The sequence below is a fragment of the Manacus candei genome, unplaced genomic scaffold (genome assembly GCF_025592945.1).
Source record: "Manacus candei isolate 608988 ecotype Guabito, Panama unplaced genomic scaffold, ASM2559294v1 h1tg000031l, whole genome shotgun sequence".
NCBI classification, from domain to species: domain Eukaryota; kingdom Metazoa; phylum Chordata; class Aves; order Passeriformes; family Pipridae; genus Manacus; species Manacus candei.
In genome coordinates, this window is record NW_026138079.1 from 224802 (window position 1) to 249093 (window position 24292).

At 47.4% G+C, this 24292-nt stretch overlaps 2 protein-coding genes across 5 annotated transcripts; both read right to left on the bottom strand.

Annotated features, from left to right (window-relative positions):
* Positions 1-1412: 1412 nt before the first annotated feature.
* LOC127472727 (uncharacterized) lies at positions 1413-4280 on the bottom strand. The gene is made up of 2 exons (XM_051791313.1): positions 2411-4280; positions 1413-2279 (listed from the first exon to the last, which is right to left on the bottom strand). The coding sequence occupies exons 1-2, from the start codon at positions 2714-2716 to the stop codon at positions 1575-1577; spliced, it is 1011 nt and encodes a 336-aa protein (XP_051647273.1). The 5' UTR covers positions 2717-4280; the 3' UTR covers positions 1413-1574.
* Positions 4281-4286: 6 nt separating this feature from the next.
* On the bottom strand, positions 4287-22632 carry LCMT2 (leucine carboxyl methyltransferase 2). Of its 4 annotated transcripts, none has more exons than XM_051791307.1 (14): positions 22536-22611; positions 21790-21914; positions 20446-20527; positions 19939-20119; positions 18587-18743; positions 17987-18176; positions 17476-17583; positions 15359-15449; positions 12961-13218; positions 10660-10890; positions 8971-9068; positions 7216-7403; positions 6879-7014; positions 4287-4894 (listed from the first exon to the last, which is right to left on the bottom strand). In XM_051791307.1, the coding sequence occupies exons 1-14, from the start codon at positions 22572-22574 to the stop codon at positions 4727-4729; spliced, it is 2052 nt and encodes a 683-aa protein (XP_051647267.1). In that variant the 5' UTR covers positions 22575-22611; the 3' UTR covers positions 4287-4726. The 4 variants fall into 4 exon arrangements, with proteins under 4 accessions (XP_051647267.1, XP_051647265.1, XP_051647266.1 ...); XM_051791305.1 differs by having other exon boundaries at positions 21790-21917; positions 22536-22603; XM_051791306.1 differs by lacking the exon at positions 22536-22611 and having other exon boundaries at positions 21790-21956.
* Positions 22633-24292: the final 1660 nt, after the last annotated feature.

The window sequence follows — 24292 nt, forward strand, 5'->3', positions numbered from 1 at the left end:
TAAAATCATGGAAAAGGCAGGTTTTTTTCTTCAACTGAAACACTTCAAATCACAGCTGTAGGTGGGGTCCCCCTCAGTTTAAACAGACAATAGTGGAGAAGGAGGTTTTCACCTCAATTTAAACCCATTTTCCCCTCAAACCCCTCATTTTCTGGGGTCACTGGAACGCACTGGGGAGGGATTGGGAAGATGAAATCAAAAGGCAGAATGAGAACAATCTTCCCTGCGCCCCCACTCTGCCCCACCTGCTTGGGTGCTGCTCCCCCTCCTGTGCTGCCCCTCAGCACAGGGCTCATCCCCCGGCCCCTTCCCTGGGCAATGCTCCATGTTCAGGAGCATCTGGGTGCTTCCCCAGGGCTGCGAGAGGCTCTCACCACCCCTCCTTGAGAGACCCTAATGCTCCACTGCTCCCCCCCAGCAGCTCCCTGTGGAACGTGGGCCCAGGTGATCCCCAGGAGCTGCCCAGCAGGGCCCACCCCTCCTCAGCCATGAAGTCAGCTGAATTTCAGGGATCACCTCCTCCAAGCTTGGGAGCAATGCATCCCAGCAGTGAGGAAATGGGGCAGAAATGCCATGAGGCTTCCATGGATGGATAAGGAGTTGCTGAGCAAACTCAGGGCAAAAGAAGCAGCTTTCAGGAAGTGGAAATGAGGACTGGTGGCTTGGGAGGAATACAGGGAAACTGTAAGAGAAGCTAGGGACAAGGTTAGGGAAGCCAAGGCCCATTAGAATTGAGTCTGGCCAAGGATATTAAGGATAACAGGAAGGGATTCTATAGATATGTTGCAAGCAAGACGAGGGATAATGTGGGTCCTCACCAGAAGGAAACAAGAGACCTGGCTACCCTGGACAAAGAGAAGGCTGAGGTTCTCAACAACTTCTATGCCTCAGTCTTCAACACCAAGTGCTGCAGCCACGCCACCCAAGTCAGGAAAGGCAAATGCAGGGGTTGAGAGAATGAAGACCCTGAGCCCCCTGTAGGAGAGGATAAGGTTTGAGACCATCTAAGGAACCTGAATGTAAACAAGTCCATGGGACCAAACAAAATCCATCCATAGGTCCTGAGGGAATTGGCAGACAAAGTTGCTAAGCCACTATCCATCATTTCTGAAAAATTGTGGCAGTTACATGAAGTCCCTGATGACTTGAAAAAGGGAAATATAACTCCCATTTTTAAAAAGGGGAAAGCAGAAGACCCAGGGAACTACAGACCAGTCAGTGTTACCTCTGCACCAAGCAAGATCGTGGAGCAGATTCTCTTGAAAACTATGATAAGGCATATGGAAAACAAAGAGATGATTGGAAACAGCCAACGTGGCTTTATAAAGGCAAAATCATGTTTGACAAAACTGGTGATTTTCTATGATGGTGCTACAGCATTGGTGGGTGGGGAACAGGAGGGGACCCTCAGTCAGTTTGCAGAGGGGACCCTCAGTCAGTTTGCAGAGGACAGGTTGGGTGAGAGTGTGTGTCTTCTACAGGACAGGAGGGCTCTACAGGGGGATCTGGAGAGGGACAGGGATTGGGCTGTCCAGGTGGATCCTGAAGCACCCCATTCCTCCACCCCTCCCTGACTACTCATGATTACTACGCCCTTTTCTCCTCTGGGTCCAGCGCCGCCACCACCGCTGGGACCTCAGACGGATGCAGAAGCCCCGGCAGCGCTGAACAAAGCGTGTCTGCGAGGCCTCCAGGGATCTCTGGAGCCAGGCACGGAGCTTCCCCAGGAACCATCCAGCGGTGGTGCTGCTGTATTGCACCTCCATGGAGCTGCTGCTGCTGCTGCTGCAGCTTTCCAACACTGTGGGATTTACAATCACCACTAGTCTAGGGAGCAGCCTGGCCATCAGCACGGATCTTCTGCGTTGCAGTGTCATGTAGTCCCTGATGCACTGTCCTGTGTTCTTACATTTGGCTTCTTCTGTCCCCTCATTCATGTCCGGCCCTGGCAGCTCCACTGCAAGGCACTGGGGAGACTCTCTGCCCCCTAGCAGTCCCGGCAGCTCCACTGGCACCTCGGTCTGGAGCACCCTGCAGTCCCCTCCTCTGTATTGCTGCTGGGCCAGCTGTGCCTTCAGCTCGCTCTGCTGCTCCTCAATGAGCGCCGGGGAGTCCTGGGAGCTTTGGATGAACCTTGGGAAATGCCTCCTGTAGCTCATGGAACTTCGTTGGGAGCTGCCAGGGGACGTGTCTGCCGATTCCTGCGCCCTGTCCACGCTGCTCTGCTCCTCCGGCTGGGCTCTCGCTGCCCTTGGACACCTCCAGTTCTGCAGGATCCTCTGCAGGAACCACGGATAGCTGAGACAGGAGCAGCTCCTGGGCCCACCCCACAGCCCCCCATGATGCTCCACATGCCACCCCAGCCCACCCCAAACCAACCCAGCCCACAGAGCCGTGCAGAGGCACCTACCCAGAGACGCTTGTCCCGCAGCACAACAGCGACCAGGAGGAGCTGCAGCACCAGGATCATGACTGCAACCAGCTCCCCCATGGTGAACATGTCGAGGGACCTCATGGCACCATCCCTGCCACTCCAGGTCACCAGCACAAGCTGGGGAGGAGCTTCCCCAGTGACCTGCAGGGTCCCAGTGATGGGATCCCAACACTGCTGGGGTGGCAGAGGCTGAGGTGGTGCCCACCTGCAGTGCCCCGTGTCCTGGGGCCTGTTATAGCCCTTTGTGACATCATGGGGCAGGCAGAGCCGCCTTTGTGACATCACAGGACAGGCATGGCCCCTTTTATGACATCATGGGGCAGGAAGAGCCCCCTTTGTGACATCACAGGACAGGCATGGCCCCTTTTATGACATCATGGGGCAGGAAGAGCCCCCTTTGTGACATCACAGGTCAGGTGGGGCCCCCTTTGTGACACTGGGAGTTCCCAGGAGCCCCAGGGAGAGCCCTCGCTGCCTCAGGCAGTGACCCTGCATTCCAGGTTGTCCTGCTCAAACCGTTGGGATTCCTAAGGTCAGTTGGGTTGTAACAATTCCATTTGACATCACAAATCTGTTTTCAGCTGATGTTGGATCTGTAACTGCTGGGTTTTAACTGGTTCATCAAATAAATCTCTTTTGAATAGGTGGTTTATCTCAATTTCAGGACCCTCCATGACACAAGAGCAGTGATCATCCCCCTGGGCCGGGCACGGTGAGGTCGGACCTCAAATCTTGGGGTCAGTTTTGGGCCCCACACGACAATAAAGACATTGAGGTGCTGGAGTATGTCTGGAGAAGGGCAATGGAGCTGAAAAAGGGTTTTGTGTTTTAACCCCACCTGCCAATTCAGTAAGGAAAAAAAACAGGGAGAAAAACTCATAAGGTGAGACAATTCAGTAACTAGAAAAAAATTCTGAAAATATTAGAAGAGAGAAAACAAACAAGGTGAGAAGAAAACCAAAGCAAATGTGAACAATTTCTCTGCATCCAACAAATGATGTGCAGTCAGTCAGAGAATCATCATGGAATCACAGGATTGGATTGCAAGGGACCTTGAAGATCATCAAATACCACTTCACTACTATAGGCAGGGAACCTCCCACTGGACCAGGTTGCTCCAAGCCCCGTCCAACCTGGCTTTGGACACTTCCAGGGATGGGGCAGCGACAGTTTCTCTGGGCAACCTGGGCCAGGGCCTCCCCACCCTCACAGGGAAGGATTCCTTCCCAATATCCCATCTATCCCTGCCCTCTGTCAGTGGGAAGCCATTCCCCCCTTGTCCTGTCCCTCCAGCCCTTGTCCCAAGTCCCTCTCCAGCTCTCCTGGAGCCCCTTTAGGCTCTGGAAGGGGCTCTGAGGTCTCCCCAGAGCCTTCTCTTCTCCAGGTGAACACTCCCAGCTCTCCCAGCCTGACTCCAGAGCAGAGAGGCTCCAGCACTTTGAGCTTCTCCATGGCCTCCTCTGGACTTGCTCCAGCAGCTCCACATCCTGAAGGACTGGATGCCATCCAGATGGACCTGAACAAGCTCAAGAAGTGGGCCCATGGGAGTCTCATTAAGTCCAATAAGGCCAAGTGCTGGTGCTGTACCTGGGTCAGGGCAACCCCAAATATTAATCCAGGTAGGGGGATAAACACATTGAGAGCAGTCCTGGGAGAAGGATCTGGGGATGCTGGTGGGGGAGAGGCTGGACATGGCCCAGTCCAGAACCTCTTGTGTGCTCGGCTAATCCCATAGCGTGGGCAGCAGGGCAGGGAGGGATTCTGCCCCTCTGTTCCCTTGGGTGAGACCTCACCTGCAGAGCTGCCTCCAGCCTTGAGGAATCAGCACAGGAAGGACATCACCTTGTTGGACAGAGAAACTGTCGCTGCCCCATCCCTGGAAGTGTCCAAGGCCAGCGTGGACAGGGCTTGGAGCAACCTGGGATAGTGGAAAGTGTCCCTGCCCACGTAAGGGGTGTGGAACTGGATGATCTGCCTTGCAACCCAAACCATTCTATGGTTCTATGAATTCAGGTTAGACTTTGTTCAGATTTTGAACAAAGTCTGACCCTCACTTCACCTCTAAGACCCTCTGCTGCAGCTGCTTCTCAGGCACTTTATTTATAGTAATAGGAAGAGCTGTACAAAAGCAAAGGCCAGTGAGCTGTGAGCCCCTTTCTGTAAACTGTCCCTCCTGATCCCACCTTCACAAATGCGTTCTGGATACAAAGCCCTTGTGGAAATCTTGGACCTCTGAGTGAATAGATGTCTCCCCACAGTGCAGCAGCACAGTTCAGCCCTGCTTGGTCCCAGTCAGTGACTGGTCAGGATGCTGCTGAGGCTCAGTGAGACAGGCTCTGGGTTCAGGTGTGTCCCAAAGGAGAAGCAGTTACCACCACCACCAATAACCAACAACTCCTTCTCATTTGGCAGAAAGATGCTGCTATGGTTATGCAGCATTAATGGCCACTCCAGATGCTCCTGAAAAAGGAAAGAAGATTTTCAATATACAAGACTTCACATGGTTCACCGTATCACCCATGAATGTGGGCAAAAAGATAGATTGAGAATACAGGAACAAGGAACCCATGAGGTATAATCCTCCAGTACACCCACCCACTCCCCAATTTGCAGTTCAGTGCTTTTGATGGGAGAGAATGTCTTGGTAATCCTTGAACCCTAATGCTTTCCGAAAAGGGTGACACCAGTCACTTTTTGATTCAATGGAAGCCTTTAGCATTCCTGGCCTGTGGCAAGGAGTTCCAAAGCTTACTATGGAACTGGTAGGTTCAAAAGCCTGAAGAGTTTCACCAAAGCCAAAGCAAACAGCTCATAAGCAAAGGCAGCTACCAATCCACCTGCATCCACTTATTCAACGTAAACAAAAAAGTTATATTTTTTTAGATACAACTTTATTACCACCCTACCCACCCTCACTGCTGTCCAAGGGCAGCCTATTTTATCTAAAGGATATGAGGCCCCTTACAACTTCTGCTACAGACAGTAACTAAAAACTAAGCTGCATTTAAGCATGCTTCATGCTTTATGCCTCCAAGAACATGCCGTAAGGTCAGTCAGATGCACACATACTGTCCACTGTGACCTGTCACAAATTCCAGTTTCACCAAGGACAGGTTCCATATGTACAGCTATCTAAAGACAGTTGTTTCTTTATGTAAAAGAAATAACTTGTCAAGCAACAGAAGTTTTCTTATAGAATTACAGAATGATTTGGGACTTAAGGGACTTTTAAAGGCCATCTCTTTCCACCCCCTGCCATGGACATGGACACCTTCCACTATCCCAGGTTGCTCCAAGCCCTGTCCAACATGGCCTTGGACACTTCCAGGGATGTGGCAGCCACAGCTTCTCTGGGCAACCTGGGCCAGGGCTTCACCACACTCTTTGTAAAAAACTTCTTCCTTATACCTAGTTTAAAGCTACTGTCCTTTAGATGAAAACTATCACCTCTTGTCCTATCACTACAGGCCCAGCTAAAAAGTCTGTCCCCATCTTTCTCATAAGTCCCCTTTAGGCACTGGAAGGGCCTCTAAGGTCTCCCCAGAGCCCTCTTCCTCCAGGCTGAACCGCCCCAACTCTCTCAGCATATCCTCACAGGAAACATGCTCCAGCTCTCTGATCATCTTTGTGGCCCTGCTCTGGACTCACTCCAGCAGATGCATGTCTTTCTTTTACTCCAGACAGTATTATCTGAGATAAGGGCTACTCACACATGCAGACCAAGTTTTGCTCGGAGTGTGCCAAAATCCTGCTATGTGACACCACCTGTATGACTGTTCTTCAGTGATTCGTAGAAGAAAGTCACAGAACAGTTAAAGTTGGAAGGGACCTGTGAGCATCATCCAGTCCAACCACCCCTTTTCAAAGCAGGCTCCACTACAGCAGGTTGCTCAGTACCCTGCCCAGTCAGGTTTTGAATATCTCCAATAGTGGAGACACCACAGCCTCTCTGTTCAGCGTTCAGTGAGCCTTACAGTAAACTTTTCTTATGTTTCAGTGGAGTTTCCAGTATTTCCATGCTGTTTTTTCTTGTATTCCAGGGAGCAGCTATAACACACTGCAGTTTCCACCAAGAAGTTCTCAATGCAATTATACCGCAGACCTCCATAAAGACTCACTGAGGCTCTGGTTTGATCTGTTCCCTTCCTCCACAGGTATCCCAAAGGGACTCGATTTGTGCCCATTTCAGTTCTACTGCCCCTGTCTAGAACAGAGCAGCTTTATGTCCTCCAGTCTTCTGCCATGCAGTGTCTGTCTCTCTCTTAATACTGTTATGTTCTCTGTACTGGTAAAAGCGCTTCAAAATCAGATTCTACCTCGAACAGGGAATGTTTATTCCACTCCCAGCTTTGCCGACTTTGCTTTCTCTACTCAGTTTCAAGGAACAGCTCTAAAGTTATCATCTTCCTTCATACAACATTGAAAGAAAAATTTCGGTCCTTACCACATTAATCACATAGTCCAAGCAGAGGCCAGTCATTAAGTCAATGACAGTGATGCCTGGCACGGAGGACGCGTGAAACCACACTCCGCCAACGAGCAGAAGCTTTCCTTCATGCACATGTGCAGTATGTGAATACCTGTGAGTTCAAAATGAGATTGAACCCCATTAGTAAGGGAGGTTGGTAGAGACAGGCTGAAGATTCACTGATGAATGCTCTAAGCACCCTGGTCTAGTTGAAGATGTCCCGGCTCATTGCAGGGAGGTTGGACTAGATAGCCTTTAAAAGGTGCCTTCCAAATAAAACTATTCTATGATGTTATAAACACATTCTGCTCACCTTGGGATGAGAGGAGGGTATGTCTCTACTGCCTGCCACTGAAAGCCATGTTCAAGCTTCCTCAGAAGGAAAACTGAACCCAAGGGCTGCTCAGCTGCTCCCAGACCTCCTGCGATGAGCGCTCCTCCTTCCCAGCTGCAGGCACTGTGAGAGTGGCGGCTTTCTGGGACTGGACCGTCAACAGCAATCTAGAAAAACACAAGTCCAAGGCTGCAGTTTGCCAAGCTAAGTGTCTTCTTAATGCCCAGGCTTTTAAATGACTTTTTCCTCTGTGGTTGAGTTTTCTGACACCCAACCTTATCCACACGTTCCTCTAGAGACTGCTAAATACAAGTGCTTCCAATTACACTATCTCAAATATTTCTCTGGGCCTCAGTATATTTAATATAATCAGTCTTTAGAGGGTTTATTTCTGCACATTTATTACAGGTAACTTTATTTGCATTCTTGCATGCTGCTTTCTGCTCAAGAGATACACCTGAGAACCCTGAGTTTGTTTCCATTTCCATAGTCCACATGGACTATGGCAGTGACCAGCAAAGCAGGTGATCAGTGGCTCAAACCACAGAGCAGGATAGCAGGCTGAACTGCAGGACTAAAATGCAGAAAAAAACCCCTTCAGTGCAAGTACTAAAGGAAAAAATGTAAGATCAGGTGTTTAAAGAAATATCATAGCAAGCAAGCGGTGGAGAAAAATTCGGAGGCCACCTTGTCCATCCCTTTCCCCTAAAATATATGAAACTATATCTATTATCATCTGCATAGATGTTTATATAATAGCTTCTGAAAGTCTGCAGTGACAAGAATTTATTGCCTCTTTAGGCAGTCTGTTGCAGCACTTGGCTAGCCTAACTCCACAATCAATAGCTTATCTTAGGGTCCAGTTGATTCCCTGCACTACTCAAAGTAAAAATGGAGAGCAATTTTTTTGTCTTCTCTGCAGTGATATTTTACATATTTGAAGATTTATTTCTATCTTGAATCTTCTCCAAGTCCTTCAAAACCTTCCCTTGTGAGGTATGTGGTTACTCTCGTATACCTCTATACAGCTGTACCGCACTCTGTCCATCTTTTTCAGCAATCAGCTTTGGGTATTTTACAAGAATTCTGCTGGGAACATTGAAGAAAATAAAAGGAGCAATTCATGTGGCTTACAGATAACAGTCCTGGTTACATATTTGAAGACAGAGTTTAGGCCTCCCACAACACCATGATATTGCTTACTCATGTTTAGCTCGTGAGCTCCTACAGTTGTGCATCTCTCACCCTATGGTTGTGCTACGTAAAAGGTTGGGCTCAAACACTCGGAGTAAATGGGGTTATACCAGGCTGGTGGCCAGTCACCAGTAAGTTCATGAGAGGGGAAGTCCTCTAACTCAATTTCCTTTTATGACACGTTCAGCAATCTAGTTGACTGAGGGAAGACAGCAGATGTGGGAGTGGTTTTGATTTTAGCAAAGCCTTTAATACAGTCTCTAACAGTATTCTTCTGCAAAAATGTCCGGCATACAGCTAGATAAGTCTACGATGCGAGAGGCCAAAGAAGACAGAGACAGAATGTTCTCAGTAGCATCCAGCAACAGGACAAAAGGCCATGGGCACAAACTGGCATACAAAGAAATCCACTTAAACATACAACCCCTCACATTGTACTATCAGGGTCATCAAGGACTGTCTGTGAAGATTGTATTCCAGTAAAAAGCAGGATGTTTAGAAGTCAGCTCTAACTTGAATCACCATGGAGTACATTCTTACCACAGTGTTGGAGAGTTCTCGAGTGTGCAGGAAATACCAATCCCCAAGCACAGGCTCTAGAGCAGAGCGGCCCCCATACACAAACAGGTACTGTTCACCTACAGAAACAGACAACCAGGTGAAAAGGGAAGTTAGAATTTGGTATGTCACCAAAGCAAAAATTTCTGTCTACACAGAAGGGAAGTTGACTGAAGACAGAAATTAAGGCAGTCAGGCAGAAGCTCTATATACTATTTCTAGAAGACATCCTGCAACCTGAGAAACAACACCAGACTTCATCAATAAATACAAGAAATTGTTTCACAGATACTGGAACTACTCTTGTACCTAGATCTTTTATAAGACACATGGAATCACAGATTCACAGAATATGCTGAGTTGGAAGGAACCCATAAGGATCATCAAGTCCCACCCTTAGCCCTGCACATGACCATCCTAAACACTCTAAGAACCTGCACTCTTCATGTTTGTGGTCATTCAGAAGATCACATCATCCACTTACATTATGTAGCTGCTGAATGGTTACGGTCTGGAATGTTTAAGGAACAGAAATCACACACCCTAGTCTCAAAATGAAGAGGGGAAAACATGCTTTCCAATATACCTAATAGACTCAGGGAATGGAACTCTAGGCAATGGAAAAGTGACTCCTGTAGAACTAATAAAACTAGAAAACACTAAGTATCTAAATCACAGCAGCTCAAGGACATCTATTCATCTCAGGAAAACTGATAATAACACGAATGTGTATTTGTTAATATGGAGAAGCCTCAAAAAGGAGGTTAAAAAGGGTGCAAACATCTTTGGATAGATGTCAAGGACGTGCATTCACTGCACTATGCCCTGTCCTTTCACTCCTTGAGAATGGACTGTGTTGACAACACCAGGGTTGGTCACTTCCTTCAGCTACAAAGCAACATCAAGGCAAAAATAAGATGAAACAATACAGTCTGACAAAGACAAAAAAAAATAATATTTATAAAATATTTCTTACCCATTTCACATTTGCTTCTTTGATACAAAATTCTGACTGGAAGGCTGAGCTCTAAACTACATCACACTTTTAACTAAACATTGTTCCACAAATGGAAAGTATGCTCCAGACTAGACTACCAATTGCTTAACAGTTCCCTTCTGCTCTCCTTGGAGAGCTCCCTGTCCACTGGCAGGAATGGGACAGCTTAGGAAAGGACAGCTTTCACCTCCTGAATGCTTAAGTTTTTGCCCCTTACAGTCAGGATCTTTTACTAGGCCAACCTTCAGTTTGCTACTACAGGACCTGATTCTAGAGCCATTCACAACTACTTTGTCAATTCCTAGTAGAAAAGTAACACTTCTGAGGCACTTCTGGATAAAGAGCTAGGAATTCTGCTCCAAAAAAATATCCTTTGGAGATAGCAAAACTTCCTTCTGGTGTGATCAAGAATGAATAACTTCAGCCATAAATGATCTCAAAGAATCAGTCTTCCAGAACAGATTACATCCCTAGGTTTCAATTCCACTTACCACTGGGGGTTATGTAGCATATGAAATATAAAATTACCGCATTTCAAGTGCCAAGATCTCAGAGCCTCTTTTAATTTCATTCCTACTGGCAGGCTTGAGAAGTGGGTCAATATGAAGTTCAACAAGACTGAGTACAAGGTCCTGCATATCTATGGCCATTTCCACTCTTTCCAGGCTTTTTACCTTTGAATGTCACTTCAGTTGTGCTGTGTCTCCAACGCAAAGTTGCTGGTTCAGCAGCAGGCTGCAGATTTACAAGCTCCACTGCAATGTCATCTGGGTCTGAAGCATTATAGGTTTCGGGGAACTTTAGCCACAACATTCCCAAACCTGCATTTGATGGGGACATTCGTCCTCCTACCACCAGGGCCAGACTGTCTGAGAGACAGGACACAGTATGGTACAACCGCTCACCTGCAGAGACACAAAACGCCACGGTTCACACGGATGTTTTTTCCAAGAAATTTACAGAATCACTTAGGTTGGAAAAGATCATAGTCCAACCATTCCCCCAGCAATGTCAAGGTCACAACTAAACTATGACCCCAAGTGCCACATCCACACAGCTTTTAAATCCTTCCAGGGATGTGGACTGCACCACTGCCCTGGGCAGCCTGTGCCAGGCATGGACAACCCTTTCCTTGGAGACATTTTTCTCCATATGCAACCTGAGCTTCCCCTGGCACAGCTTGAGGCTGTTTCCTCTTGTCCTGTCCCTTGTTCCCTGGGAGCAGAGCCTGATCACCCCCCAGCTCCCCCCTCCTGTCAGGGAGTTGCAGAGAGTGAGAAGGTCCCCCCTGAGCCTCCTTTTCTCCAGATTGAGTCCCCCCAGCTCCCTCAGCTGTTGCTACGTTGGGATTACAGGAGTGGTGGATGAGGGAAGGGCAACAGACACCATCTACCTGGACTTGTACAAAGCGTTTGACACTGCTTGAGCACAATGTCCGGTCTCTAAACTGGAGAGACATGGATTTGACAGATGGACTATTGGCAGTTTTGGAATTAGCTGGATGGTCTCACTCAGAGAGTCACAGTCAGCATCTCAGTGTTCAAGTGCAGACCAGCAGTGAGTGGTGTCCCTTAGGGGTCAGTACTGGCACCAGTACTGTTTGACATCTTTGCTGGTGACAGGGACAATGAAATTAAGGGCACTGTCAGCATGCTTGCCGATGACATGGAGCTGTGTGGTGCAGACACAGGCTGAAGGGAAGGGATGGGGCATCCCGAGGGACCTAAACAGGCTGGAGAGGCAGGACTGTGCCAGTGTCATGGAGTTCAACAAGGCCAAGTGCAAGGTCCTGCCCTTGAGTCAGGGCAATCCCAGTACAAATACAGGCTGGGCAGAGAACATATTAAGTGCAGCCCTGGGGAGAAGGATTTGGGGGTTTTTGTGAACAAAAAGCTCAGTATGACTTGGCAGTGCGCATTTGTAGCCCAGAAAAACCAACCATGTCCCAGGCTGCATCAAAAGAAGCATGGGCAGCAGGTTGAGGAAGGTGATTCTCCCCCTCTGTTCTGCTCTTGTGAGACCCTACCTGCAGTCCAGGTCTGGTGCCCCCAGCACAATAAAGACAGGGAGCTGTTGGAACAAGTCCAGAGGCCACTAAGTTGATTATGGGGCTGGAGCCCCTCTGCTCTGGAGCCATGCTGGGAGAGTATGGGCTGTTCAGCCTCAAGAAGAGAAGGCTCCAGGGAGACCTCAGAGCCCCTCCTAGTGTCCAGAGGGGCTCCAAGAAAGCTGGAGAGGGACTTTGGATGAGGGCCTGGAGGGACAGGACAAGAGAGAGTGGCTTCACACTGCCAGAGGGCAGGGTTAGATGGGATACTGGGAAGGAATTCTTCCCAGTGAGGGTGGAAGGCCCTGGCCCAGGTTGCCCAGAGAAGCTGTGGCTGCCCCTGGATCCCTGGAAGTGTCCAAGGCCAGGTTGGATGGGGCTTGAATCAACGTGGGATAGTGGAAGGTGTGCCTGCACGTGGCAGATGGTGGGAGCTAGATGATCTTTAAGGTCCTTTCCATCCCAAACCATTCTATGATTCTATGACTCCAGCTCCGTTCCCTTCCCTGGACACGCTCCAGCCCCTCAATGTCTCTCTTCCATAAGGTTCCAGAACTGGACACAGCACTTGAGGGGCCTTCAGCAGTGCCCAGCACAGGGAGACAATTCCTGCCCTCGGCCTGTGCCCACACTATGGTTGGTACCAGCCACGTGCCACCGGCCTTCTTGTCCACCTGGGCTCATGTTCAGCCCCCGTCAATCAACACTTTCAGGTCCTTTTCCAGCTTTCCAGTCACTCTGCCCCCAGTCTGGAGCACTGCAGGGAGTTGTGGTGATCAAAGAGCAGGACCCAGCATTTAGAATTCAGAACCTTCAGATCTCTGTGACTGTCAGCATCACTGTGCTCAGACACCACTTTTTCTAGACATTCTTTCACTTTTAGCACAATGGTATCTCCCTTACACTTGCCATCAGCGTGGGAACTCACCCCATCTTTTATCAGGATGTTTCTTTGTCACACAGCCAGCTTTCCAGCAGCCTGCATGCTTACTCAGCACATGGAAATTTCTCAGGCGACAGTGTTGTCCATCCTCCTCCCCAAAGCCTCCAGTGGTGAGAATCACATCGGGTTTTATAAGAACAGAGCGGTGACCATAACGTCTCAGGCCAGGAATTCCTGAGAGCCTTGCACACACTGCTGCAGGGACACTCCCAGCCATTCCAACAGGAGCAGCACAATGAGGAACTGTAAGACAAAGAGAACCAAAGAACTTATGCACAAACACAAACCAAGTGAGAGATAATGGACACCATCTTTTCAAGATGATCTTTTCGAGAAGCAAAAATTGAGAAGCAAGTTGACAGAGCACACAGACAATCTGACATGCCCTATAAATCATCCTGTAATGGTTAAAACTATCACTGTGCCAACTTTAACTTCTACTTACTGCTCACTCAGCTCCTTACAGTTCTGAGACTGCTTTCATGGGGTGGAGGTAAGACTGGCCAAGAGCCTGCAGTGTCCTAAGCTGCTGCAGCAAGAATGAACCACTGCAATGCCTTCAAAAGGAGCACCTGTCTGGTTAAGACAATATTTGGCTACATGAATGGCAAAGAACAGCAGAAAAAGGACAAAAGCCAGGAAGCTGATTTCAAAGTTTCTTGCTAGATTTTGATCCTACCTTCACAAAGCATTGAAATAAAGTTCTGAAGCATGACAAATGATCTACATTAATTCCAATGGTCCTACTATAAGAGAATATTTCCAGTTATCTAAATACCTTCTCTCTAAATACTATACCCCTTAACACAAAACAAACTCTCAGCACAGGACTCTGGCTCACCAACACATTGTACACGTTGTTTTCTTTTAATCAGTTTGGAATTTGCATCTTCTGTGATTTAATCAAGAGCTTTATTCTTCTGTTATTAGAGATGATGAGGTGAAGGAGAAGTGGCTCTCAGTCCATTTTTTGTATGCCATATTCAGAAAAATTGTCTGTACTGAACATTGTTTACTACAAGACCCTACTTTATCGTTTGATGAAGTAAGAAATTTAATCTCCTTGGGCTTAAATGTCTTTCTAAAGATGGATCTTTTTAAGACTGAGGAGTTTTTTTCATATCAGAAAATATATTTACCAAGATCTGTTTCGAAGATTTAGTACTTGCACTCTCTTGAACAGGGACTCAAATCTACCCGAGAGGATAACTGGGGGCATTTACTGGCGTTAGAGACATACCTTTTGCATTCACAGTAAAAAATATCTGATCGTGAACATTTATCAGACTTTGAAGGCTTCTGCTATCAGATTTGAATACAACAGGGACAGCAGCAGAAAGACTCTACTTGTCTCTAATGAATCAAGTGTCTTGACTGCAATAAAGTCCATTAAGCAAAGGGACTTTAACTTAAGGATAGATACTACACATTGAGGAGCCTTTAAGGATTTAAAGCCTCCCAAGGACCAGTGACAATCACACAGTATATGTAACCACAGGCACATTCATTTAGCTTCAATTTCACATTTCATGTTTTCAGATCTAATCAAGACACAGTACTTTGGATTCAGTGGCCTTGCTGGCCTCAGAAATGCCATCCTGCCCTATCCTTTTTCAGTTGCTTTTCTTGCTCCCTAAAACACAGACTTCAACTTTCTGTTGCAGACAGAACTACTTGTGGTACCCATCTGTGAAGACTAGTGATATGAAACAGGTTAAAAATAACCTTCTGCTTTCCACCCTGAAAAAGAAAGAAAGCAGCTAAAGGCAGGAATTTTTTGGACTGCTACTGCTGCCAAATCCTTATCATGGAAACAGAGTCTTGGTCTTGGCTTTTCCCCAGCTGTACCACTTTTCTCCCATCTAAAAAAAAGTGACATACAGATCTAAAAGCATTTCACAAACAGAAATACTACAGGTACAATTCCACCCACATGGGATAACAAAGCAAAGCACAGCTTCATGACAGGCTCCTGAGTGCTCTGCTGGACAGGGTAGTAAGGAAAACAGAACACCCTTTTGGGAGCCAGAAGGAGAGAATGGTTCAGAGAGCCATGTATGGAGGCAAGCAGGAATAACTTCAAAGGGGAGATCCCAAAAACAGCAGGAAGAGCAGGGTGGGCTGGCATGTATGGGGTGGGGGCTAGGTATATACAGAAGGAGGTGCTGTTCAGACTGAAAAGCTCAATAAACTGAAAGAATGGAACTGATCAGAACCAGCAGTGTCAGGCTGTGGCCCTGAACAGTATTTTTAAAAGGGTGAAGAAAGCTACCAGACAGCAGCATCCCATCTGCCCCTTCCAGAGCTTCACTGTCTCCTAAAACCTCTCAGAGAATAACCTGCATGAGATAAAAAAATACTGTAAAAATTAGTCGGACTGTACCTGTCACACTGGGTAACAACGGAGTCCAGGAAGGTTCCATCCCCTTTGATGCAGTCAACACAAAGTAATGAGAACATTTCAGATGCCATTCCTGTAGCAAGTCCAAAAGAAAGAAAAAACAAAACCATAAAACAATCCCCCTCAAAATCTTAGAGCAAGAAGCAGTAAGGATCTCGGAACAGCCAGGGTGATCAAATCAAATACCAACCCAGTCTTGCACTGTTTCCAACAGGGGTCAAAATCAGAGGTCTAAGGCTGAATCTGAGAAAGAGAAGGTGTGTAAATACATTCCTCACTTCAATCTTCAAAAATTTACAGCTCAGTGATCTTCTAAGCAAGAAGCTGTGTCTTTTTATTGAACAATCCTTGATGGATTTCTCATCCATGAATGCGTCCACTTGCTCTTTGAACTCACATAAACTTTTAACATGTCCAGCGTGCTGTAGGGTGTTGTTCCCACACGCTGTAGGAACAAGTTCCATAGCTTAACTATAAGTTGCATGAGGAAGCTTTTCTTTTTGGAATCAGTTTCCCTTTATGCTTCCCAATTCCGATCACAGAAAGAGTGAGGGCTCTATATCAGAAGGATTAAGGTTTCTTAAGGTTCATGGAATATAAGTGATTCCAAAGAAATCACAAATGGTCAGACATGCAACATGGTCTGTGCTGAATGATAATACAGAAACATAATTTTCAGTCTGGCCTTGGAATCATTCTGAGGCAGAAGCACAAGCACCAGGAATATACAGGAGTCCACCCTGGCCTTTATGGACATTAGGGAATTGACTGTGTCCATTCCCATGGGGTGGGATATATTCAGCCAACTATACAACTACAAAGCATAAACATGAATTTAAAAGGCAAAATAAACCCCATTATCAGCATCATTGCCCCAGCCTCTACTAGAAGTAAAAAGCATCTTTTGAAAAGTGGTATCCAGAAATTAATGTAAATACTGAAAATGGAAGGATCCACTATTAGTCCCTAGGCAAATTATTCCAAAAATGTCTCCCTCAGCACTAAGTCTGTAGTTTACATTTCTTACCTAATTTGACCAAGCTTGTTTACAGTAAGACCTGGATCTTAATCTTTCTCTCAAAGGCTAACTGTAGAGCTCTCTGTTATCACATCATTTATTCTCATGCATGTTTCCAACAACAATACCAAGTCTTTACCTTCCTACTGTATGAGCAACGGCCTTGATCTACAACAATTCTTGTACACATTTCTAAACCACTTTGCAAATCTGCCAGCTCTTTCAGTCATTACTTTTGAGCAGATCCTGCATGTTGGCAAAATAAATGCAAGCATGTTAAATTATTTTCATACTGCAGAAATTAGATTTCTAGAATTATAAGCAGGGAACCACAAAATCAAAAGGGAAACTTCTAGTAAGCATTTCACAGTATTCACAGAATACTTAGCTCAAAGTTACTCACTATCTTGCACTTACCTTCACTTCTAGATTTCAAATAGTCAGAAACTTTGCCAGCAGTTAACATAAAAATGGCAAAGAATAAAGTCATAGTTGAATTTCAATCATTAATACAGGAATGGCTGTACAAAGTCAGACCAAAAAACATCTGCAGTAGCCTGTATCCGACAATGACAAAATATAAAGTAGTCTACAGAAATGGAAAAGAGCAGGACAAGTGCATCTACTTTCCCCAAGAATGCTACCAACCACTTGCAGTCAGGAACCTCACATCAGGTGTGTTTTTATGTAGTCAGTAATCCTTAATGTATAATCCTTAATGTATTTCTCTTTCATCAAAGTAATTGCCCCTTGAATCCACGCAAACTTTTAGCATCTAAAACATCTTTCATACTACCAGCTGGTTTGCTATGGCAAGACTGTCTCCTTGAGAGATCACTCACTGAGGAATGAACATAAAGCTTTTCTAACATCAAGGAGAGCCTTCTTCCCATGCTCCTTGCCCCAGCTTTATCTGGAGCTCCCTGCAGCCTCTGTGTTAACCAAGCTAGACCAGGGTCCTTTCTGCCTCCATGAACACCTGTGCCCCAGTAGCCCTGTACAGAACAGTGACCATGAGAAACTGCAGACACCTTATGGCATCAAAACCAGGTTGCTCATCTTTAGAATAAAGGAGAATTACCTCATACTCATCAAAAGGCTCCAGAGCCTGCACTCTTTGCTGTTCGTCTTCTGGAATACAACAGGTGAAAAACTCATTCATATCCATGACACTGCACTCAGTCCAGCCCTAAAAGAGAAATCCTTCAAAGTAATCACCTCTGGAAGGACAGAAACTCACTTCCCATAAGAAAATAAAGACCCCAAATTAAACACTTGCATGAGTTGTTAAGACTGTCTAGCTGAAGTAACAGCAGCCCAAAATCTGGTGAAAATAGATTTCTTATCTCTAAAGCTCTTAAGAACTTAATTTATTACAACAAAAGTCTCAGAGGAACTCATCATACCTTAATCCTGTATCAGAAAGTAAGCTGCAAGCTGGTTGGAAGCATTTTCAAATGACTAGTCGTGCTACTAGAGAAGGCAGTGCCTCAGCCCTGTTTCTTCAACCTGTCACTGACCAAGCGCTCAGAGTTCCAATCTTTATCAGGTCAGTCATGCTTTGTGCATGCCCTAGAGAAGCAGGTGCTTACCCTCCCCAAAAAGCGCCTCTGCTGTGCCTCACAGTCAGGGTACTGTGCCAGAGAGCGAAGTGCACAGTTCAGCTGGCTGAAATGCTGCTGCATGACATGTCCAAAGGGGTCCTCTGGGTGCACCTGCTCGTACAGCAGGAAGCAGGCCCGAGGGAAACGCTCTGCTGCCCACTGAATCAAGGCATCTGACCTGTGGGGAGGCTGTGTGTAAGACATTAAATAACTGAGGGCTCCCCCATCACCACACAGATGCAGTACATCTTCCTTCAACACCACGAAGCTGCTATTGAGGCATCCTGATAAATGGCAATACACAAATGAGAGTGCTGTACTGGGGACTTAGGAGCATCTCCTCCCCATCTGCACAGACAATGAGGGGATGAGAAGAACAAAAAAATTCTCTGAGAGAACAAAATCACTCATTTGAGATTTTTCTTTTTTCTTCCCTCCCTTTTAGGATATCACAGGGACATCAATTACACCATCACAGTGATGATACAAGGAGCTATTTGGGACTCCACAGAATTCCCAAGGCTTTAGTTTTAAGAGAGCAGGTCTCCCAGCCCAAGGTGATGGATACGGGAGGAGAACCCAACTGACCTGCTGTTCTCCATGTAGGTGAGCACCACCTCTGCAATGAAGAGGGTGGGGATTTCATTGTCCAGTCCTGCTTCCTCCAGGGCTCTCCCCAGCTCAGACAGCTCTGACAAATCCACTCCCAGTAATTTATAATCCTCTCCAGAAAAGGTAATGGCTCCTGGGAGACAAAAACGATGCAATCTCACTACAGTGCTGCTGCAATAATGAAAGCAAAAGGGATAAACAGGAAAATAAAACCCACAGGCAATCACTCATAAGGCTGTGTCTACCAACTCTATTTCCCTGGGACATGTACATGAAAATCCCCATTACTACCTGAACCATGAAGGGATAGTGCCAAATGATCCATTAAATGCAGATCTAAAACTCTTGTTATTCCTAATGCAAATTTCACCTACAGATTTCTCATAGAATTATTACATTTACTATAACAACAAAACTTCATCATATTTACTTTAAGAACTTTTTTCTAGAACCACTGTAATTCAGAATCAAACCTTAAGGACTCTCATTTATACACCTTTCAGTTTAGGCTAAGAAAGCACCATCGTTTTGATAGAATTCAAATGGTTCGCCTCACAACCAGAAAACTCTTCTCAAGTTTCTTAGGCTTGGTTTGCTAAATAGATTTCACTTCTGTACAATGGCACTGAGTCCTGAACTCACACATGCCAGCTCTGCAAACACCAGGCCCTGACTCACAGATCATCATCCTCACAAGTTCCAGTTTATGATCTGCAAGTATTATCATATCTCTGTACTTCACCAGAACATGATAAGCTATGGTTTGTTGACCTTTTCAACCAAAACCCAGTCATTAACAAAGCAACTTTCAACCATTGCCCCTTGACTGTTTGCTTTGTGCTTCCAAGAAAAGTCTGGCTCCAACTTTTCTACCCTCTCCCAACAGGTAGCTGAAGACTGCAGTAGGATTCACCTCCCTTGCAACCTCCTCCCCTTAAGGCTAAACAAATCCAATTGTCTCAGCTCCCCTCCAACATCACCTGCTCCATCATTTCATCACCCTCATCACCTCCCACTGGACATGCTGAAGTTTGCCACTGTCTTTGTACCAATGAGCTCAAACCTGGACACAGGACTTCAGAAATTGCAACAGAAAGAAACGGATCTTGGTTTGGTACAATCAGCTCCTGACAAATCCACCCTGGCAACTTCTTGTTATCTCCAAATGCTTAAAAATTATTTGTTTCAATGTTTTTCATAAAATGAACATGCGTTTCATTTCCAGCTTCATAGTTCCCCCACTATCATCTCCCATTTTTTGAAAGCTGAAGGTATGTTTGTCTCTTCTAAACATTTAGTACCTAAAAAACCTTCCATAAATACCACACCTAATCCTTCCCCTGCAGTGTCTCCCACCAGTGCTGACAGCTCTTCCATTCTTTTGATCAGAGTAGCTTTTTGGCACATCACGTTTGGAAAATCCACCTCATATACCACAGTGTGATGCAGAAGACCCACGTCCTTCAAACGGAAGTATAAGGAGTCAAAGCCAGCACCCAAAGACAGGACCTGCAGAGAAAGTGTCAGAAAAAGTTATGCTCAACTCTAACAGCATCCTGAGCATCTAGGTGTGAAAAATATTCAATATTATCTGCAGAGTGACAAAATCAGGCAAAATCCTGCAAGAGGCAGAAGAATTTTGTGTGGATATTGCCCTCTTCCAGATATTTCTGCCAAAGTGACACATGGAGATCCACAGTAGTGCCAGTCAAGATTCTCTTGTGCCCTCCTGGGAAAGGATCCTAACAGATGCACCAACGAGTTACTGGAGTGCCCAGATGCCAGAAGGACTTTTCATTTAGTGGAACTTGCCAGTACCCCCAGAGAAAACGCACCTGTGTCCTAGGGTGGCTTTGTGTCTTCAGCAGGAAGTCCTGGACACAGTGATCTACAGCACGGGCACGGACGTAATAACCCCTGCCGAGAGAAATTCAGTTGGAATCGCTGTCCAGAAACCTGATTTCTCCAACACTGGCATCTTCCATTTCAGAAAAATAAAGATTATTTTTCCTCTCAGTTTCTACCCAATAACCCCTCATTTACAGACCTGCACTGGGAGATGACTTTGTCATCTCTAGAGCTTCCTAATAAATACAGATCTCCTGCACTCAGTGAGAGTATTAACCATCAAGATTATGGAAAACCCACAGAAAACGTGCAGCTATCCCAGCTGGACCTGTTTTGTTTTGCATAAGTAAATATTCACTGAGTGAAAATGTAAGAATCCAGAAAGTGAGGATGCTCCCCTGCAATGCAGATGACCAATACCTGAGCTCCTGTCCCAAATCACATGCTATAACAACAAAATGAATGAGTGTATATAAATGCAATGAGAGGGGAACAGAAAAAGGAAGAGAAGCAAACTCAGGAGAGGACTTCTGTTCTCTGGTTTTTGAATAAATGGAACTAAGTTAGTCGAATTCCTGGGAAGCATTTACCATTTCCTAGTCTGGCAGGGACTGATGCCTCTTGTTCCTTGGCATTCTCTTTTAGTTGGTTTCATTGTAGATCCACCCGGCTATATCTGAGCTCCTATTATCCCTTTAACAAGCATGCTTTCATCTCCATGCCTGGCAGGGACAAATATTTCACCAGATAGTCTAAGATGTTCCAATATTCATGATGACAGTGTTGATAACTGCAACACACAACCCTTTCTACGAATTCAGCTTGGCCTGCCAATGTTGTGTGACAAATCAACACAGGCTCAGCTTCCTGACTTGATGAGCCACACCTGTCTTTATAGGCCTGCAAGCTTCTGCTTTAACACCACTCTTTGTTTTTTTGCTCTGAACGAAACTCCTTTGGCAATTCACAGTCATTTGAATTGCTTTAAACTATTTGCTTGGAATAAACTCCACGACCACATCAGCCTAGAACCCTTTGCACACACACATTAAAACGTGCTTGTGTCTTGCAAAGCTCTGGAGAAGAGCTCCTGGACAGACACTGCTTATTCAAAAGATAATCCTGCTTCCCAGAACCACCAAATACCTTACTGAAATTGTAACGGTCAGGAGAGTTAATGGGAAAATTACTGATGTGCTTACATTAGTAGAATGTTTTCAAATCTTAAGTAGCTTTCAGCAGCATTAAATACTGGAGTTAGGAACCAGTCTGGTGGCACATTTCACTGGGGACAGAGCAGCCAAAAGCCCCGCACAGTGTCCCCTCCTCACCGGTGGATAAGCGGCGCCCGCCGGCGCTGCCGCCCTGCCAAGAGCCGCAGGAACCGGTCCTGGATGTAGCCCCGTGCTGCCGCTGAGCACTTGCTGATGGCACTGCTGCCGCCGGTGCCCTGGACCTGCTGGGACAATGGCACGGCGCTGCCGCTTCCGATCAACATCGGGATGGGGGCCGGGCAGCGCCCAGGGGGCTCCGAGCGGAGCGGAGGGCACGACAGCGCCCGCCACCCCAAACCAGGGTCTGACCCAGCCCCCGGGCCCCCGAGGGTCACTCATACCCGGGGTCACACACCCGAGGTCACTCACACGAGGGTCACTGACACCGGGGTCACTCACTCCCTCACACTCACACTGGGGTCACTCACACTCACACCGGGGTCACTCACACTCACACCGGGGTCACTCACACACCGGGGTCACTCACACACCAGGGTCACTCACACACCAGGGTCACTCACTCTCACACCAGGGTCACTCACTCACACACGGGGGTCACACTCACTCACTCACACTCACGCTGGGGTCACTCACACTCACGCTGGGGTCACTCACACTCACGCTGGGGTCACTCACACTCACACCGGGGTCACTCTCACACCGGGGTCACTCATACTCACACACCGGGGTCACACTCACTCACACTCACGCTGGGGTCACTCACTCACACTCACGCTGGGGTCACTCACTCACACTCACGCTGGGGTCACTCACTCACACTCACGCTGGGGTCACTCACTCACCCCGCAGTCACTCACGACTCCGGTCCCCACACGGCTCATCCCGCTCGCGCCTCGCCGATCGGAAGCGGGAGCACGGCGTCTGGCGCACGCAGTGACGTCACGCAGGCCGCGCCCGGGAAACGGGCGGGATCGGGACAGGGACATGAGCGGGGCTGTGGGCAGGGATCGGGACAGGGATATGGGCATGGATATGGGCAGGGATATGGGCAGGGATATGGGCAGGGATCGGGACAGGGATATGGGCAGGGATATGGACATGGATATGGGCAGGGATCGGAACAGGGATATGGGCATGGATATGGACATGGATATGGGCAGGGATCGGAACAGGGATATGGGCATGGATATGGGCATGGATATGGGCAGGGATCGGGACAGGGATATGGGCATGGATATGGGCATGGATATGGGTAGGGATCGGGGCACGGACATGAGCGGGGCTGTGGGCAGGGATCGGGACAGGGATATGGGCAGGGATATGGCCATGGATATGGGCAGGGATCGGGGCACGGACATGAGCAGGGCTGTGGGCAGGGATCGGAACAGGGATACGGGCATGGATATGGGCAGGGATCGGAACAGGGATATGGGCATGGATATGGGCAGGGATCGGAACAGGGATATGGGCTTGGATATGGGCAGGGATCGGGGCAGGGATATGGGCATGGATATGGGCAGGGATCAGGACAGGGATATGGGCATGGATATGGGCAGGGATATGGGCATGGATATGGGCAGGGATCGGGACAGGGATATGGGCAGGGATCGGGGCAGGGATATGGGCAGGGATCGGGGCAGGATATGGGCAGGGATCGGGGCAGGCATGTGGGCAGGGATCGGGACAGGGATAGGGGCAGGGATATGGGCATGGATATGGGCATGGATCGGGGCAGGGATATGGGCAGGGATCGGGGCAGGGATATGGGCAGGGATCGGAGCAGGCATATGGGCATGGATAGGATATGGGCAGGGATCGGGGCAGGGATATGAGCAGGGCTATGGGCAGGGATCGGGACGGGGATACGGGCAGGGATCGGGGCAGGGATATGGGCAGTGCTGTGTACAGAGGTGCAGGCTCCGGGAACGGCTCCATGCAGCAGGACCCTCAATAGTTTGGCCCGAGCTCTGTCCCCGGGGCTGCGTGGAGAGCAGAGGTGGCACTGGTGGCACTGCCATTTGGGACACGGCTCTGTTGGGACCCCGGACTGGGGTCCCCAGGCTGGGTGTGCCGAGGACAAATGGCCAGGGCCAGGGGACTGTCTGTGGCAGCCGTGGTGAACATTTCGTGTTATTTCTCTTTAGGATTTGTACGGGGAGTTACAGAGGAGCTGTGGTAGCCTGAGCTGTGTGAGATGCCACGAGTGCTGCACGCGCTCTCCTATTCAGCATCTCTATGCATCTTGCACTCCACAAATTAGTATACCGTGCTTTAAATAAGTTACAATCTCAAAATGTCACTTTTAAAGAGAATGGTCAGTGTGTATTTTTATAACTGGGACCATAAAGTTCAGTCCTCAGCCCAGTGCTGGCATTTCATCAACCACATGGAAGTTTTTCCCTGAGATGTATTTATGACCAAAATGCATGGCAGCGAATTGGGGCGTGGCCACTGAGCTCACTGCCTCCAGCCATCCCAGGAACTGCTTTCCAGTCCTACGTTTCTATATCCATACTATATCCATAACAATCTTCTGTGCAAACTCTGTGAGCTGACACTGAAACATGAACTGGGCATCTTGGGTTTAACACACGAACAC